We start from the raw sequence: 15815 nt of genomic DNA, 5'->3' as shown, positions 1-15815 counted from the left end.
GGACCGGGGGCTGAGAGGGTTCTGTGTGCACGAAAAGGCCGGTGTGCATATGGGGTGCCTGAAGGAGTGTGGGGGTGCGGGTGGGTGCAGAGTGCCTTTGGTGGAGGGAGCAGTGTGCGTTTGGGTTGGGGCACCCCGGGGAGAGGGATGGCTGTGGGATTTGGGGTCCTTGTCTCAGATGCCGTGGGCGGGACGTGGGCCAGGGACAGATGGTCTGTGGGGCAGAGAGCAGGTGGTGGCCCCATGTCACCCAGGGCAAGCGCAGGGAGGGGCCTTAGACCCGCCCTTGGCACAACCTGGTCCCTCTATCCACCTCTTCAGCCACCCCACAACCCAGAGTTCAGGCGGCTAGCACGGGCCTTCACACCCCATGGGGAATCAGGACTTAGCATCTACCGCGGGATCTGCTGATCCTTTTTCTGCAGTCTCCCCACTGCAGCCTGCTCACCTACTGTGCCACTGCTGCAGCCTTGCTGCCCGGCCACTGCTCCTGCTCAGCTCACTCCTGTCTTCCTGCCTAGGAGCTGCTGGGTTGGCTGTGTACTGGGGTACTGCTTAGGACACGGGGCTGTCCCCTCCCTGGGCTATGGCCCGCTATGAACACACACTCGTGCATGCAGGAACCAGTATGGGTGAGCTCTGACAGCAGCCTGGGGCAGGGAGCACACTCATTCGCCCATGCTCTGAGCAGGGGGCTGCCACAGCACCCTCCCCTTGCCACCATCCTCCCCTCACCACTCGCTTCACATCTCCAGCACTGAGCTGTGCTCACAGCATGACACAGCCCATGCTAGGGGTTCCCTGTCCTGGGGGGTGTGCGAGCCTACAGACCCTGACACTGGGGGAATGGCTGCTCCTCAGGCCCCCAGCTCTCCAGCAGGGATGCCTGGCACCCGCTGGCTGCAGCCCCCCTCTATCACCCACTGCCCCCAGGTGCACAGCCTGCAGGAGCTGCGGCGCAGCGCGTCCCTGGCCACCAAGGTCTTCGTGCAGCGGGATTACAGTGATGGGACCACATGCCAGTTCCAGACAAAGTTTCCCCCTGAACTGGAGAGCCGGGTAGGAAGACTGACAGATTGACAGGGTGGTGCCCTATGGCAGTGCCTTATAGGGGCTCAGAGGGTAGAGGGGTCTAAAGGCATGGGGCCTCCATGGGATGTGGTATAGCCCTGGGCCAGCCAGTGCTGCTGGGTGCATGCAATCACAGTCACCTTGCCTGCTGTGCAAAGACTTGGATGCTACTGGGAGGCTCTGGTGAAGCCTGCAGGCTCAGCAGATCTTGGCATGGGTGGGATGTGGGCAGGTACCAGCAAGGTGAGGCATCAGCTGGGCAGGGAGGAGAGAGTTAAGTGCTCTCCAGATCCCCTCAGGAATGGGGACAGGGTGGTGCAGGGAGTCAGCCTCTGGCCAGACTCCTCTTCACTCTGGTTTCTGTCCTAGATTGAGCGGCAACTCTTTGAGGAAACTGTGAAAACCCTAAACGGCTTCTACGCTGAGGCAGAGAAGATTGGGGGCAGCTCATACCTGGAGGGGTGCCTGGCCTGTGCCACTGCCTATTTCATCTTCCTTTGCATGGAGACACATTATGAGAAGGTGCTGAGGTGCAGGGGAGGGCTCAGGGATGGGTATGTCTGGCATTAGGCACAGGGACGGCTCAGAGATGGCACAGGGAGCAGGGGGCTGAAGGCCAGAGCAGGCAGCACTGCTGGCAGGCCCTGAGTGTCCCTCTGTGTGCTGGCAGGTACTGAAGAAGATCTCCAAGTATATCCAGGACCAGAACGAGAAGATCTATGCGCCACGGGGGCTGCTGCTCACTGATCCTCTGGAGCGTGGCATGAGGGTCGTATCCTGCAGGCAGCAGGGTGCTGGGGGGATGGCAAAGGGTGGGGGGACATTGGGAGTTGTTGCCAGGCAATTGGGCTAGCACATTTCACTGATGATCCTTAGCGGGGCCCAGATTGAGATCTCCATCTACGAGGACCGGTGCAGCAGTGGCAGCTCCAGCAGCGGCAGCTCCAGCAGCAGCAGCGGTGGGGGTGGTGGGGCGGGGGGCCGGTGACTGGCAGGGAGTCCCTGCAGGGACTCGTACTGCCGGGACAGTGGCCTCTCCGAGCTCCGCAGGCTGCACTACCAGAGCACCCGCTTCTGAGCCCAGGGAGAGCGGGAGGGGGAGGCTGTGGCTACCCGGTGGGGCTGCCCATCCCCATCTACTCTATGCCCCCCACAGTGAGTCTGGCCCTGATCGGACCCACTGTGGGCAGGGGCTAGTGCTGGGGTATCCCAGGTGCTTCCCACTGAGCCAAACTGTTGCCAAGGGGCTCCTGCAGCCCTCTGTGTTCTTGGTGCTGCTGTCCCTGCCCCAAGCGAAGGGGGCTTGCCCTGCTGTGGGCAGCCACAGGTGGCAGTGCCCTGTTGCCATGGATCGGGGAGTCAGGGGACTGGAAAAGCCCCCAGCAGCACTAAGGGGGGGATGCACACTTAGCCCCAAGCCCACAGGCACTGAGCTCTTGCTTCACCCCCTCCTTGGGGCACCCTGCTCTTGGTGCTACAGTGTGGGCTCAGCTGCTGCGTGTCCACTGCCCAGGGTGTCTGCAGAGCCTTGGTGCCGCTTCTTTTGCATGATGGTGCCATACATTCTCCCCAGCCCTGCCCCAAATGCTGCCTGTTGCTGCTCCCCAGCCTTGGCCACATGCTCTCACCCATCTGGCAGTGCATCCTCGCCGGCAGCATCCTCGCCAGCAGCATCCTTTAGCACTGCCATGACACTGGGCATTTGCTTCTGCTCCCTCCCTGACCTGGTGCTAAACCCAGCTGGACCCAGAAAGCTCCCCAGCCCAGTGTCCAAGGCAGGGAGGTGCAGTGCTGGGCAGGCTCCTGCCCCTGTGCCATGTGCCCCGGGCTCATGCATGGCCCAGTATAGTTGAGGCTAAGCTGTGGCATGGCTGAGGCAGGCTCCCTGCCCAGTCCTGGCAGAGCCTGCCCATACCTGGCTGCAGCTCCCTGCCTGCACTGCCCTATGACCTGCTTCAATGAAGGGACAGTGCCTGGTGGAGCAGCTCCACCGGGACCCTTCCTCTCACACTGCTGAGCCCTCTCCTGCCCACGTGTCCTGCATGCATCTGCCACCAGCACCCTAATTCTCAGCCTGGCCTGTGGTGGGGACCCCAATGGGCACCTGGGCTTGGCTGCAAGGTGTGGAGGTTCATGGTCCAGGGTCAGATAGGGGGAAATACAAGGGTCCCTGTGACATCCAGCACCTTGAGGAGAAGAACTCCTGTCCGGGTGCAGGGCTGAACCGAGCCAGCATTTCTCTCCTGGGGTCCTGGAGGGAGGACTCTGCCCTGTGGGACTCCCTTTGGCTCGGTCATGACGTGTGTGAGGGGTGGCCCTGGCCTCAACATTCCTGCTGGAGCCCCCCTGCATGGAGACCTTCCTCAATAAACCCCACGCTTCTTCTCCCACTGCCTGCCCTGCATCTTCTTGTGCTGGTGGGGGGGGGGAGCAGGACAACATTGTGGGGGCAGAGTCAGGTTGGGTATCCCTTAACATACTGGTGTGTACAGATCCCCACGAGGATGGTGAGTGTGGGGGAAATGAGGGTGAGGGATGGGGCAGATGGGGCAGTCTATGGGAGGACAAGGACAGACCTGTGTAGCAGTCAAGTGGCCCCAGTGACAGGGACACACGAGGAAGCCAGTGCAGGAAAGGGTTTATTCAGTTGGCACCGAGTGCAACTGGAACAGGGCTGGGGGTGAGCAGGGGACATCTGGCTGTGCCAGGGCAGGCTAGTTGCGCCGGCAGCGCCCACCGGCGCCCAGGGAGAAGCCGCGGTGACAGTGGCAGTGGAAGGAGCCGTGGGTGTTGTGGCAGATATGGTCGCAGGGGCCAGGCTGTGCCTGACACTCATCTATGTCTGGTAAAGAAGTAGAGAGGGTCAGAGCAGTGCCAAGGGTACAGGGATTGTCTGGTATGGGCAAGGAGAGAGGGTGCATGAGGGGGGGCAGGCTGAGTTAACCTGGGACATGAAGGCAGGTGGTCCTGCCACTGCTTGTCCCAAGGCTGCTGGGTGGCAGATGCCTTCTTACTCCACAAACTCCTGCACAGCCGCAGTCTGTCCATCCCACCCTCCAGGTCTAGGGCTGTGAGCACTACTGGGCACCCCAGGAAACAGCATTTCTGCTCCCAGGGCAGCATGGCTGCACCAGGCTGGGTGCCACAAATGGGCAGCCAGTTGCTGCCTGTAGGTACTCACCCAGGCACCGGCTGGCAGCAGGATCAAGGGGGCGGAAGCCTGGGTGGCAGCGGCAGGTGTGTGCCCCAGGGGTGTTGGTGCAGAGCTGGCTGCAGTTGTGCAAGCCCTGAGCACACTCGTCGATGTCTGGTAGTGGGGAAGAGAGCAGCATGGGGTTACAGCACACCAGCAGAAGGCAGCACAGCCCTTTTGCTGGGGTGCAGGCAGGGCTGCTTGCTGCACCCCAGCCCCTCCAGTGCTGTGTCCCCAGTACAGAGCTGCCCAGGGTCACTGTCACCCTCCAACCAGCTCCCACCCCTGAGGCAGGGAGAGCTGGGGCATAGCGGGGATGCTCCCCACCTTGAGCTCCCTCCACATGCAGCCCCAGGGCAGGGTGGGCAGAAGCATGGGCACAGCCCTGCCCTGCACAGCTCAGCAGGCCAGGTTAATAGATGGGATATAGTTTATTGGGGAGTTCTCTGGGAGAAGGGCTGGAAGACTAAGCAGGGTCCGACTCCAAACAGTAGGGTCAATACATTAAAAAACAGAGCAGGAGGGTCCTGCCCCTGCAGGACTGGGGAGACCCTCCTCTGCCAGGGCTGGGGAGGTGGTCCCCACCGCCGAGGAGGGGGCAGGCAAAGCACACACGTCGCAGGCCAAACCAGCAGGCACATGGTACAGTATTGAGGCGACGGAGCAAGCGACCACCTGGGAGGTGCCAGCGTGGCAGGAGCATCACTGGGGCAGTGGGATGCTGGGGAAGGGGCTCTGCTGCATTGCCCCAGGGCTGCTTTCCCAGCGACGGTGCATGGGACAGCCAGGTCCGTGCCTGTCCCACTGCTGGTCACCCCCATAGGTCACAGCCAGCGCTTCGAGGGCAGTTGGACATGGAGAAAAAGAGAGAAAGAGAGACAGGCAGAAGCCAGCTGGTCCTTCCACCAAGGCTGCTCTGGCATGTTACAGGCAGGGATTAAAGTGCATAGAGGCAAAGGCAGAGTCCGAGAACTAGAGGGAGGAGGGCACTGTGGGGGAGCCTGGGCCAGCTCCCAGCAGAGGGGTATCCCCCAAAAAAGGCCACTTGAGCTGCACAGAGAAGGAGCAAGAGAGAAAAACAAAGAGAAAGAGAAGGGGAGTCAGTGGTGACTCAGTGCGAGGCGCAGGATGAACAGACAGAGCCAGGGTGGAGGTGGCTGGACAGCCACCCAACAAGTTGCAGAATGTGGCCAGGCCTTTATCAGGGGTGCAGCACCATCCCAAGGTGGTGCTTTGGGGCTGCTGCCAGCTGGCATGGGGTCAGGGTGTCCCAGCCATCACTCACCCACACAAGCTGTGCCATCCTCGTTGGGCTCAAAGCCCCGGCTGCAGCGCTTGTTGCTGCGACAGCGGTACCCGCCATAGGTGTTGATGCAGATGGGCTTGTCCCGGGGACAGACAAAGGGGAACTCAGTGCACTCATTTGTGTCTGCAAGAGAGTCCTCAGCATTAGATGGCTGGGCAAAGAGCTTGGGACTCCCAGCTATGGCCCCTCCAGTTCCCCCTGTACATGCTGGATGATCACCCCAGTGGTAGCCATGCATAAGCCAGGTTCACAGCATGGCCACAGCCACCCTGCTGCATCCCTGACACCCCTTCATTGCTCGTAGCTCCAGTACAACGCCTGTCACATGCCAGCCATGCCTCCCACCACAGCACAGCGCTCTCGCTGCTCCCTGTGACACCACGGTCCCCCTCTGGAGCTGTGCTGCAGCCCTGTCCCCAGGCCATGTGCCAAGCAGACAGCTGTACCTGGCACTGAGCCATGTGGCAGGCAGCCACAGAATGATGTCCCTGTGTCCCCCCTGGGGCCATGCTGCAGCATCCCGGGTGCAGGCGCACCTGTGCCCCCAGCAGCCACTCACCTACACAGCGTCCATTCTCGTGCTGGGAGAATCCCTGCCCGCACTGCATTTGGGGAGAAGCAGAGACCGCCAGGATGGGGAGGAATCAGCCCTGGACAGCCACAGAGCCAGCAGAGCCAAACCTCTCATTCCTGTCCCCAAACTTTCCCGCCTTGCACCCACACCCAGCCCTCACCTCCAGCGGGGCAGGCATGAGTGGCTCCTCTACATCCAGGGGGTAGGGGACCTCCAGGACAGAGTTGGTCTCACTGCTGGCCACAGCTCGTGACACCACACGGCCATCTGGCCAGGTCACCTCCAGGCTGCTGGCTTCGTCATGCCCTGCAGGCGGGCAGCCCATCAAAGGGGGGGTCTCCAGGGTGGGCAGGGGCTGAAAGGAGGCCAGTGGGGTGGTAGGGATGGGAGGGCCAAATGCTCCTTGCTCCCCAAGCCTGGCCCCAGGTGCTCATGCTGACAGCCCATGTACACGGATGTAGTCCAAGGGGTGTAGGTGAGGACAATGGGATGATTTGCCAAGGGCCAGAAATACACTCCTGTGGGCTTGGCTGCTGGCCATGCTGAGCCAGAGGAGGGCTAAAACACAGGGAAAGCCCTAGTGTCTGAGCAAAGTAGCAGACAAAGGGTGAGGAAGGGGGCAGCTGCCCCTTGCAGCAGAGCTGCAGTAGCTGGGCACCCTGCTCAGTCTCCCACAGAGCCCACCATACCCAGGGTGACAGGCATGGATGGTTATTGCGCTGCAGGACAACAGAGCAGCAGACACGGACCCTGCCCAAGGAAGTGCCAGGGAAGGCTGGGGGTGAAGGCAGCCCCTTGACCCTCTGTCTCACCCAGTCCAAAGTGTGCCACGGGCTCCATCTCGCAGAGATACCCTGAACCGCCATCGATGATGCGCAGGTGGGCCCCGCTGCGTCGCGTGAACAGCACCACTTTGGCCCCCCGTGCAAAGGCCCCGAAGCGGGTGCGGGGAATGACTCGCAACCAGTTGTTGCTTCTGCCCTGCAAGGGAGGAGGGAGCAAGGAGACTGAGCTGGGAGCGACAAAAGGGATGGGGACAACACAAGGACCCCCTGCTTGACTCACCTGAGTGCCCTTGAAAATGGAGATCGGCTGTGCCATGGACTCACCATGGGATAGGATGAGGTCCAGCATCCCATCACCATCAAAATCTGTCACTGCACCTCCTGCAAGGACAGGATCATGTCGTGCCTAGGGCCAGGCCCCACATCTCCCACCGCTACACCCTGCTGCTGGTGCGTCCTTCCACAGGCAACAGCAGCATTCCTGGCCATGCAGGAGCAATAGGGAAGATAGAGTGACTCCAATGTAGGAGTAAGTGTCTCTGTGTGGGTGACATCCTGCAGTCAGGTGTGTCAGCATCCTGGGCAGTGGAGGGGACAGGTAATGCCTGGAGGGTTGTGGGATACAGGAAACTGCCTCACCCTCTCTCAAACACAGAGGGTGACTTTGAACAGTGGGCACCCAGGAAGGAGCTCCCCAAGAGCAAATCCCAGGGGAACTGGAGATGGTACTGTTAGTTGGGTATGGGTGGAAGGAGAAAGCATGGGGCCATTCCTGGGTGATGGGAGCTCCAGCCTGCTGGTGGGGAGCAGGCAGATGACTCAGCCAACCATGCAGCATCCCCAGTCATAGAAGGTGCCAGGCAGAGCTGTGGCACATGGACCTCCACCAGCAGAGCCAGGGGGACCCACCCGTGCCCCGTCCATCAGGCTCCAGTGCATCCCCTGGATTCAGCTCTTCCACAATGGGGTCTGAGTGTTCCCTGCGGATGAGCCTGCCAAACACACACAGGGTATTAATGCCATTCTCTGCTGTACTCAGAACCCTCCTGGGCTGTGTCTGACCCTCCTGCAGAATCATGGTAGAGGTGATAGCCCTGGAGGCTATACAGTGGGGATGGCGATGCAACTGTCCCCTGTTGGCACGTCCCCACTCAATGCAGGCACAACAGGAATTTCATGAGAGCTTGTGATTCTGAACTGCAGAGTAGCAGCACCAACTCCAAACACTCCAGGAGCTGGCGATGTCTCCAAAGGACTCCTCGACAAGCCACTGCCCTCCACCCACCCACAAGTGCAAGCACAGATAGACAACCATCTCCCACCACCCCACACACTGGGCAAGGAGGTGCTACACAGCAGTAATAAGGAATTGACCCTCACAATTAACAGGAGTCAAGAACAAGCTTCCACACAGCAGCTAATCAGCGGTGCTGGGGACCCCAGGGGCTGCTGTAGGCACGATTGTAGTGGCTGGTAATGACACTGGGAAGGGCTCAGTCACGGCATCTTTTATTAGCTGAGCCTGAGCCGTGGCACTGCTGGAGAAGAGCTCTGTGAGCCTGGCTGTGGTGTGAGGGCTGCTTGTCTCCCAGAGCAGGGTGCAGGCTCCCCAGCTCCCCCAGTACCCACCGGGCTCCTACCGGAAGAGGCGGTTGGCAGAGGAGCCGCGGTAAGCGATGTTGTTGAAGAAAACCTCCAGCTCCTGATCGTTGTCAAAGTCAGCTGCAATGACAGTGCGGACGGGGGATGGCATGGAGAACTTGGGGGTGGCGATGTCCTGCACAAGGGATGGGCATGGCGTGACAATGCGCAGAGGAAGCAGGACACTGGGTCCTGCTTTGGTTCTTCGGGTCCCCTCCTCCCTGAGAATTGGGGCTCAAAGGCAACTCGGGATGAAGCCAGCTCCCCTGGCTGCGGTGGCTCAATGGCAAAGCCATCGGTGGGTGTATCCCAGCCCCAGCCCTCACCCGGAATCGGATGCGCCCAGGGGCTCCACTCTGTAGGTAGAGGCGGTGCGGCCCGTTCCAGTTGCCATAGACGATGTCCACTCGGCCGTCACGGTTGAAGTCAGCCAGCGCCACACCGCGTCCGTGCTGGTAGGGGTCATCCAGCCCTGGGGAACCGCAAGGGGACAGGGGGAGACGGGAACCCCTCCCTGCCTCCTTCACCCCAGGTTGCCTCCCGGAATGTGCCCCATGGTACCCAGACAGTCCCCCATGCGCAGGGCTGCACCCCTGTGCTGACGGATGCCCCAATGCACATCACCCCCCGCCCGGTGGTTAGTGGGGCTCTGGGTCCTCAAGGCTGTCCCTCCACCCTGCACTCATCCTGTGCACGCGGGGACAGGCAGAACCAGCCTGCTCCTAGGTCCCCAAAGTCTGGGTGCTCCTCCAGGGTCCCTCTACTCACCCACAGCAGCCGCCACGTCCCTGTACGTCCCATCCCCCCAGTTGTGGAAGAGGAAATTGGGGCTGTTTTCATTACCGCAGAATATGTCAGAGGCACTGTCACTCAGGATGGGGCCCACAGCCACTCCACGGCCCCCTAGAGACAGAAGCCCCGGAGTGAGGGGACAGCTGCCCCAGAGGTGTTTGTGCTCCCCGTGTTCCCTCAGTGTTTCCCACCCAGTGCTCCGAGCCCCACCCCCCCTTCCCACTGCCAGTGTCCCTCCTTGCCCACCTCCAATCCCTCTCATCAGGAGCTAATTGAGCCTGGAAGCCGGTTGTTTTACTCCCAACCCTAATCACTGCCATCGCCATGGTGACAACACTCCTAATTAGTGACAATTTATCACTGGGGAATGCAGCGGTCCCCGTGGCGATGGGGTAGCATGAGGCACAGGTTGGCACACTCCCCGCTGCCCCGCTCCTGTGCCTACAGCCCCAAGTCCCACTAAGTTCCCTGTGGATGCTGCGAGGTCTGGAGGCATCAGCCCAAGTGATGGCGGGCACGGGGGTCCTGCCAGGTGTGCATCCCGTGGTCCCGGTCCCTTCCCCGGCCCCGGGGCTGCCACTAGATGGGGCAGTCAGGCAGCCCAACACGCGGCTGCACAGCCCCGCCACAGCGGGGTCCCACGCTCACCATGCCCAGCAGTGCACCGTCCCCTCCACCGGGCCACAGCTGCCGGGTACCTGTGTACTTGCTGACGCCAGCCTGGGCAGCCACGTCCACCAGCACCACGACACCACGGGCGGGGTCACTGGCAGCCACATCCATCTCAATCAGGGCGTGGGGGCCCACATTGCCGCTGGCATAGTTGGCGATGTAAATGGAGTACCTTCCGGAGCCCTGCAGCCAGCAGCACCACCTCAGTACCCAGCCACCCAAAACCCATCTCCACGGGGACCACAGGATCCCTGCCGTGGAAGCCCTCATTGCTCTGTGGGAGCAGGCACTGCTACTGTGTGCTGAGCAAGAGCTCTGCAAAGCCCATGGCAAAACATCCCTGGAGTGGGTATGTGCACTTTTTCCTTCAGAAGCTCTCTGGTCCACAGGCTCACAGTGCTGGCATGGGGCACGCTACCCTCCCAGCATCTCTGGTGTGCCAGGTCCTCCCAGTCTCCACCGCCCTCCTTGTCCCATGCAGCAGCTGCACCCTGATTTAGTGATAATCATTTGGAAACAAACCATTGGAGGAGGAGGAAGAAGAAAGAGCAGGTGACAGGAGCATAAATCACCTCGACAGGCAAGTTTATCAGCTGGTGGCAACCATGTGGACAGGTATCCGCGGTCCCCATGGCTGGGGGAGTTGCCAGCCCTGCCAGTCACAGGCTGCTGGGGGGCACCCCTGGCCCCATTGGCAGGGGTGGGATGGGGCTAGCAAGGGAAGTTGTCCCTCAGGACTCCACTGGAGGGGACTGGGGGTGGGAAGGGAGCAGAGATGCCCCTGCCCACAGAGCCCTGCCTGCTCACCGTCCGGTCCACGCAGGCAACGGAACGCCCAGCAAAGCGGCTTGCCACGTCCTGGTTCACCTCATCACTCAGGATGTCCTCCCAGCGCCCATTGCGGAGCTTGAAGAGCTTGTCTGTGTAGGTGGCCATGCCTGGAGGGGGACACCGGTCAGTGGCCTGCAGCATCCCACCTCCTTCTGGGGAGGGTGCCCTGCAGCAGGGGAGGCTGTGGAGGAGGTACACTTTTCCCAGAGCATCCCAAACCTCTGCTGTCTCCACAGCCCCCTACAGTGCCCAGGGCTGGGCTGCTGCTGCAAGAGCCCCCATGACCCTTAAGGGCCACCTGGAGACACACAGAAGAACCAACTTATTAAGGTAAAATGTGTCCCAATGGGGTGCAGCCCTGTAGATCATCCCCAGGAAGGTAAAAGAGGAAAAAAAAGAATCGATTCAGTGCCAGGCACAGGCAGTGAGCTGCACTGCTTGTGACAGCGGCAATGGCAGTGCCTGATTTAGGGACAGGTGTGCTGGCAGCCACCGCCAGCCTGGGTAATTAGGAGCATCAGGAAGGTAGATCTGCTGCCTGGAGGTCAGGGACACAGGGCAGGGCTGGGCTGAAGCACCAAGCCAGGGAGCTCTGGGGATTCCCAGTGCCAGATTGGGGCACTTAGGTCTTTTCCCCAGGACAGTCATGCCAGAAACTGGGACAGCACCAGCAGGGCAGGATTAGACTTGATTTGGTTCAGCAGGCACAGGAGAGCCACGAGACAGAGGGGCACAACTGGTGCAGGGCACAGTGGGGATTTGCAGTGCAGGGTCCCTGTGCCAGGGCAGCCCTGGGGGTGGTGGGGAAGCTTCTGTCCTGCTTGGGGTGCTGCCGGGAGGGCAATAGGCAGCTGGAAGTGCTGACTCGGTGGCTGGCTGGGCTCAGTGTCCCACCCGTGCTGCCATCAATCAATGGAGCCACTCAACTGAGAAATTAACTCCAGCCCGCACACATCCCTCATGCACCGAAGGTCACGGGCAGCCGTGCTGCGGGCTCGGGGCACAACTGCCAGTGGGACTCACCAGAGAAGGCATTGTTGGTGTTGAGGAAGTAGATCTCCTCACGGCCATCGCCATCGATGTCACAGGCTGTCACACCGATGGCGTGGCCCTGACGGTCCCGCAGCGCATAGTATGGGGAGCCCCGCTCATCCTCTGCCATGTTCACCAGCCGCCCCTGGGCCTTGTCGTACTTGAGCACCAGGTTGGGGCCGTTGTACCTGTGAGTGTGAGCAGGGGGGATGGCTTCCTGAGGCTTGGGGACAGGATGAAAGCCCCTGTTCCATCCAAAAGGGGACACTGGGTGTGAAGTCAGATTTTCCCTGTTATGGGCACTGCAGAGACCTGCATGGCCTGTGGAGGCCAAGGGCTATGTCAGGCATCCCACATCCACCTGGCCTGCATACCACAGGGCAACACCAGGGCAGGATGACGTGCAGGTCCCTGCTTGCAGCCCTTTCCCAAGGCAGGGAAATGGGCACACAAGGCAAATCCTCTCAGCAAGGTGCGTACCACTGGCTCCCCGCCCGTTCCTGCCTGACGCACCAGTAAACAAGTTATACAACGGGCACCACAACTGCTTACAAAACCCCAGCTGGCTTCTTGACTCAGCATGGCTGGGAGTAGTGGCCCAGACCTCTCTGGAGTCCTCAGTGTTGCCCATGGTTTCCTGCCTCAGGGTGATGCTCAGAGCAGCAGCAGGGCTACACTCTGCTTGCCACTGCTGTGCCTCCATCCCACTGGATGGGAGCTGTGGGGGTAAAGGACACTCTCCAGGAGGGCACACCTGTGTGTGCAAGCCTTGTTTGGGGATGACAGTGGTGGTGTCTACACAAACACCCTTCAGCGGCAGCTCACAGCCATGCCAGCACACACACACACAGCCTGCACCATGGTCCCTGCTGTCCATGACCCACTGGCAGCAGCTGTTTTGTGTCCAGCCCTACTTGGGCACTGGCAGCACAGCACACGGTTCCCTGCCTCCCCAGCTCCTGCCAGCCCTTCCCAGCTATCACTCCAATAAAGGGCTATAAAAAACCTCCAGCCAATTAACTGAATCTCCGGAGAGCGCTGAGTCCTGTCAGCGGAGCCGAGACAGCTTGGGGACACGCTGGCTCTGCACTGCTGGGTGGACCCCAGTTCCTGGGCAGCTGCCACTGCCCCAGAGCAGGGACCGATGGGGGCACTCACATGGTCCTACACAGGCACTCAGCTGGCACCAACACCCTATGTGGGTGTGCATGCAGACACACGCAGACACACACACACACACACACACACACACACACACACACACAGAGACACACACACGCAGACACACACACACACACACACACACACACACACACGCAGACCCCCACCCCACCCTGCTTTGTGCACAACCACCCAGCCAGCCACAAGCCCACAGAGGAGGGAGGACTTCTGGCCCTGCAGGGCCACCAGGTCCTGCTGGCACTGAGGCACTAGTGCATCACTCACCCTGCCACCACAATCTCGAAGTCACCATCGGCATCCAGGTCAGTGACAGCCACACCATAGTTGAGCTGTGTGGGGTTGCTGTCGTAGTCAGGTGGGAGGAGGCGGTTGGTGACGGCTGTGAACATGGGCTCGCTGCGCTGGAAGCCCTCACTGAACCAGGCCAGGGACAGTAGGCACAGTGCCAGCATCTTGGACACCTGGGAGAGACCTGCAGCTCATCAGCTTCAGGAGGAGACCCTGCTCCACAATGCACAATGCCCAAGCAGCCCCATTGCCTTCGCACAGGAGACACTCTCTTTCCACCCCTCACCATATCACACCAACCTGTGCCACATCACCTGCCCCTTGATCCCTTGGCACTGCAACAGCTCTGGCATCCCTGTGCACGGAACCCCCTTGGTGCTCACCTTCAGGGCTTCCCTGGGACAAGACCAGCGAGCTGGGGCTGAGCAGGAGTACAGCCTTGGGAGGGACTGGGGAGGCTGGGGCTGAGCAGGAGTACAACCCATGGGAGGGACTGGGGAAGCAGAAGGAGGGCTGTGGGATGCTGACAAACCTGGGCTCAGGCTCAGCTTGCTCTGCCCCAAGGGGCCACTGGCATCCAAATTCCTGGCAAGTCACAATACCAATCACTGCTCCCTTGGCAGGACCAGAGGAAGCAGGCATTCACCAGGCTGAGGAACTTGTTCTCTGTCTAGTTGGTCTTCCAGAGCTGGGGAAGGCCATGGGGAGAACATGAGGATACTCTGCCAGGTGACTTCCATGTGCATCAGTTTCCCCAGCCAGCTGGCACTGTTCCTCCCAGTACCTCTGCAGGGTGAGCTCCTTCCAGCCTGGCCAGGGAAGGTTTTTGCACAGGGATGCGGCCCTGAGAAGGAGATGCTGGGAAGAACGGGAGACTGGGAGGAGAGGCTCAATTAACCTGGACTGCGGAGGACAGTGTCTGCCAGCACTGCTGGCAAGGCTGCGGAGATTTTGGAGCTGGCTCTACCTGGCTGTAGCACAGGTGATCAGGAGGGCCACCCCTCACCCCAGGCCAGGCAATCCTATCCAGAGGGGAAGAGCCCAGCAACCAGCTGTGTATCCCCAGGTTATGGGCATGAACGCACATGCCAGTTCTCCAGCTGGAATAAAACCCAGAAAAACCAGCCTGTCCCACTCTCACAAACTGGAGGGATGGCTGGGGCACCTCTCAAGGTGGGAGACACTGCTTCATGTGACTATGACATCCCTCTGGGTAGGACTGCTCTCCCCAACCAGGAACAGACCCTCCCCAAAACTGGCATGGGTACAGAGATGAATGAGCCCTCTGCCAGCCACTGGCAGAGGATCACTGGATCACTGGCATGATCCCCATGCCACTGGACTCTGACAGTGAGCAAAGGAAGCTGTGGCAGCTGCATTGTACCACATATGCCCACATTGGGGAGGGGAAGGTACCCCAGATTTAGATCCTGGCAGACCCACCAGGTTGTGGAGAACAGCTTGCTGCTGCTGCCTCCTCTGGGGATGAGAATGGTCCCAAAGCTCTTTGGGGGCCCAGGACTCCCCTGACTCAACCAAATAGCTTTCAGGCCCACCTGTCTGGGCACAAAGAGGCTGTCCTCTAGCTGCAGAGGAAACTTCAACCCCACTGCCCAGCACACCCAGAGCCCTGCATCCCATTGCACCACTCCTGCTCTCCAGGGGCAGGAGCCTGGGTCTTTCCCTGGTGCAGATGCTCCATTCAAGACATATGTGATGGGGACAGGGGTTCATTGGATTGTCCCATCCCATCACTGGGATGGGACAGTCCCTGGGTGTCACTCCGCAGTGCCAGACAGGGAGGAAGAGAAGCCTTTGCCACAGTCCCACTCTGGGCTCACCAATGCAAGCACGTGGGAGAGCCGCCCGCATTGCGGACGTGCGGGTGCAGGGCTGCCACACGAGCCCCTGGCCCTGCAGGGCAGCGGCACCTCACAGCCACAGCCAGGCAATGGGTGGCTGTCCCCAGGCCATTGGCAGGCCTCTCCCTGTCTTTCCCCCTTCCAGCTCCCACTTCCCACAGTTTGGCCTGCTCCCCAGATACTCCGTCACCTCATCCAGCTGCAGCTGAAATCCCTCCAAGCTGGATGGAGCTTTTCCAGGAGGAAATAATGTTCCTGATTGGAGACAAAAGACTTTTCCCAGTGGATCCAGTGACTGGTGCCATGGGGAAGGGATGTACAGCCCGGAGCCAGGCCATTTTGGGAAGAAGGAGGGAGGCTCAGGCTCTGCATGCAGAAAGGCCTCATGGTTCTCAGTGTGCTGCTGATAGCACCAAGGCCCTGGCATGAAGCTCCACCTGATGTTTGAAGCTAATGGATTTTGTTTGCACGCAGGGCAGACCTCAGTCTATCTTGTCCCAGCAGAGCCATGTCCTGGCTTGTGTTGTGGCATCTAGTGGCAAGGTCACCTCAGGAGTTGTGGTCATCCCAGGGTGCTTGTTCAGTG

General features: G+C 60.5%; 2 protein-coding genes across 3 annotated transcripts in view; one reads left to right on the top strand and one right to left on the bottom strand.

Annotated features, from left to right (window-relative positions):
- GOLGA7B (golgin A7 family member B) overlaps positions 1–3453 on the top strand; it is an 8364-nt gene extending 4911 nt beyond the window's left edge. For both annotated transcript variants that reach the window (XM_018069222.3, XM_018069220.3), the window contains exons 2-5: positions 934–1059; positions 1441–1593; positions 1742–1843; positions 1958–3453. In XM_018069222.3, the coding sequence (XP_017924711.3) occupies positions 934–1059; positions 1441–1593; positions 1742–1843; positions 1958–2059 (483 nt within the window). In that variant the 3' untranslated portion in view covers positions 2060–3453. The remainder of the gene's footprint in view (positions 1–933; positions 1060–1440; positions 1594–1741; positions 1844–1957) is intronic.
- A 332-nt stretch (positions 3454–3785) lies between these two features.
- On the bottom strand, positions 3786–15239 carry CRTAC1 (cartilage acidic protein 1). Its single transcript, XM_018068886.2, has 16 exons — positions 15209–15239; positions 13344–13551; positions 11889–12085; positions 10842–10972; positions 10061–10217; positions 9339–9473; positions 8897–9042; positions 8570–8706; positions 7839–7921; positions 7210–7310; positions 6957–7125; positions 6305–6450; positions 6130–6172; positions 5550–5693; positions 4253–4378; positions 3786–3913 (listed from the first exon to the last, which is right to left on the bottom strand). The coding sequence occupies exons 1-16, from the start codon at positions 15237–15239 to the stop codon at positions 3786–3788; spliced, it is 2082 nt and encodes a 693-aa protein (XP_017924375.1).
- Positions 15240–15815: the final 576 nt, after the last annotated feature.

The sequence above is a fragment of the Manacus vitellinus genome, unplaced genomic scaffold, assembly GCF_001715985.3.
Source record: "Manacus vitellinus isolate BGI_N305 unplaced genomic scaffold, ASM171598v3 scaffold_15_pilon, whole genome shotgun sequence".
In the NCBI taxonomy this organism is placed as follows: domain Eukaryota; kingdom Metazoa; phylum Chordata; class Aves; order Passeriformes; family Pipridae; genus Manacus; species Manacus vitellinus.
The sequence above is the reverse complement of the archived record's forward strand: the minus strand, read 5'-3'. Positions and strand labels throughout refer to the sequence as shown.

Coding starts and splice junctions, on each gene's coding strand:
- CRTAC1 (XM_018068886.2), bottom strand. CDS start 15,239: ATGCGGGCGGCTCTCCCACGTGCTTGCATTG. Junction 10,973..11,888: donor CACCAACAATGCCTTCTCTG/GTGAGTCCCACT, acceptor GTCCCCCTCCAG/GCATGGCCACCTACACAGAC. Junction 6,451..6,956: donor CGTGGCACACTTTGGACTGG/GTGAGACAGAGG, acceptor GCCCGCCTGCAG/GGCATGACGAAGCCAGCAGC.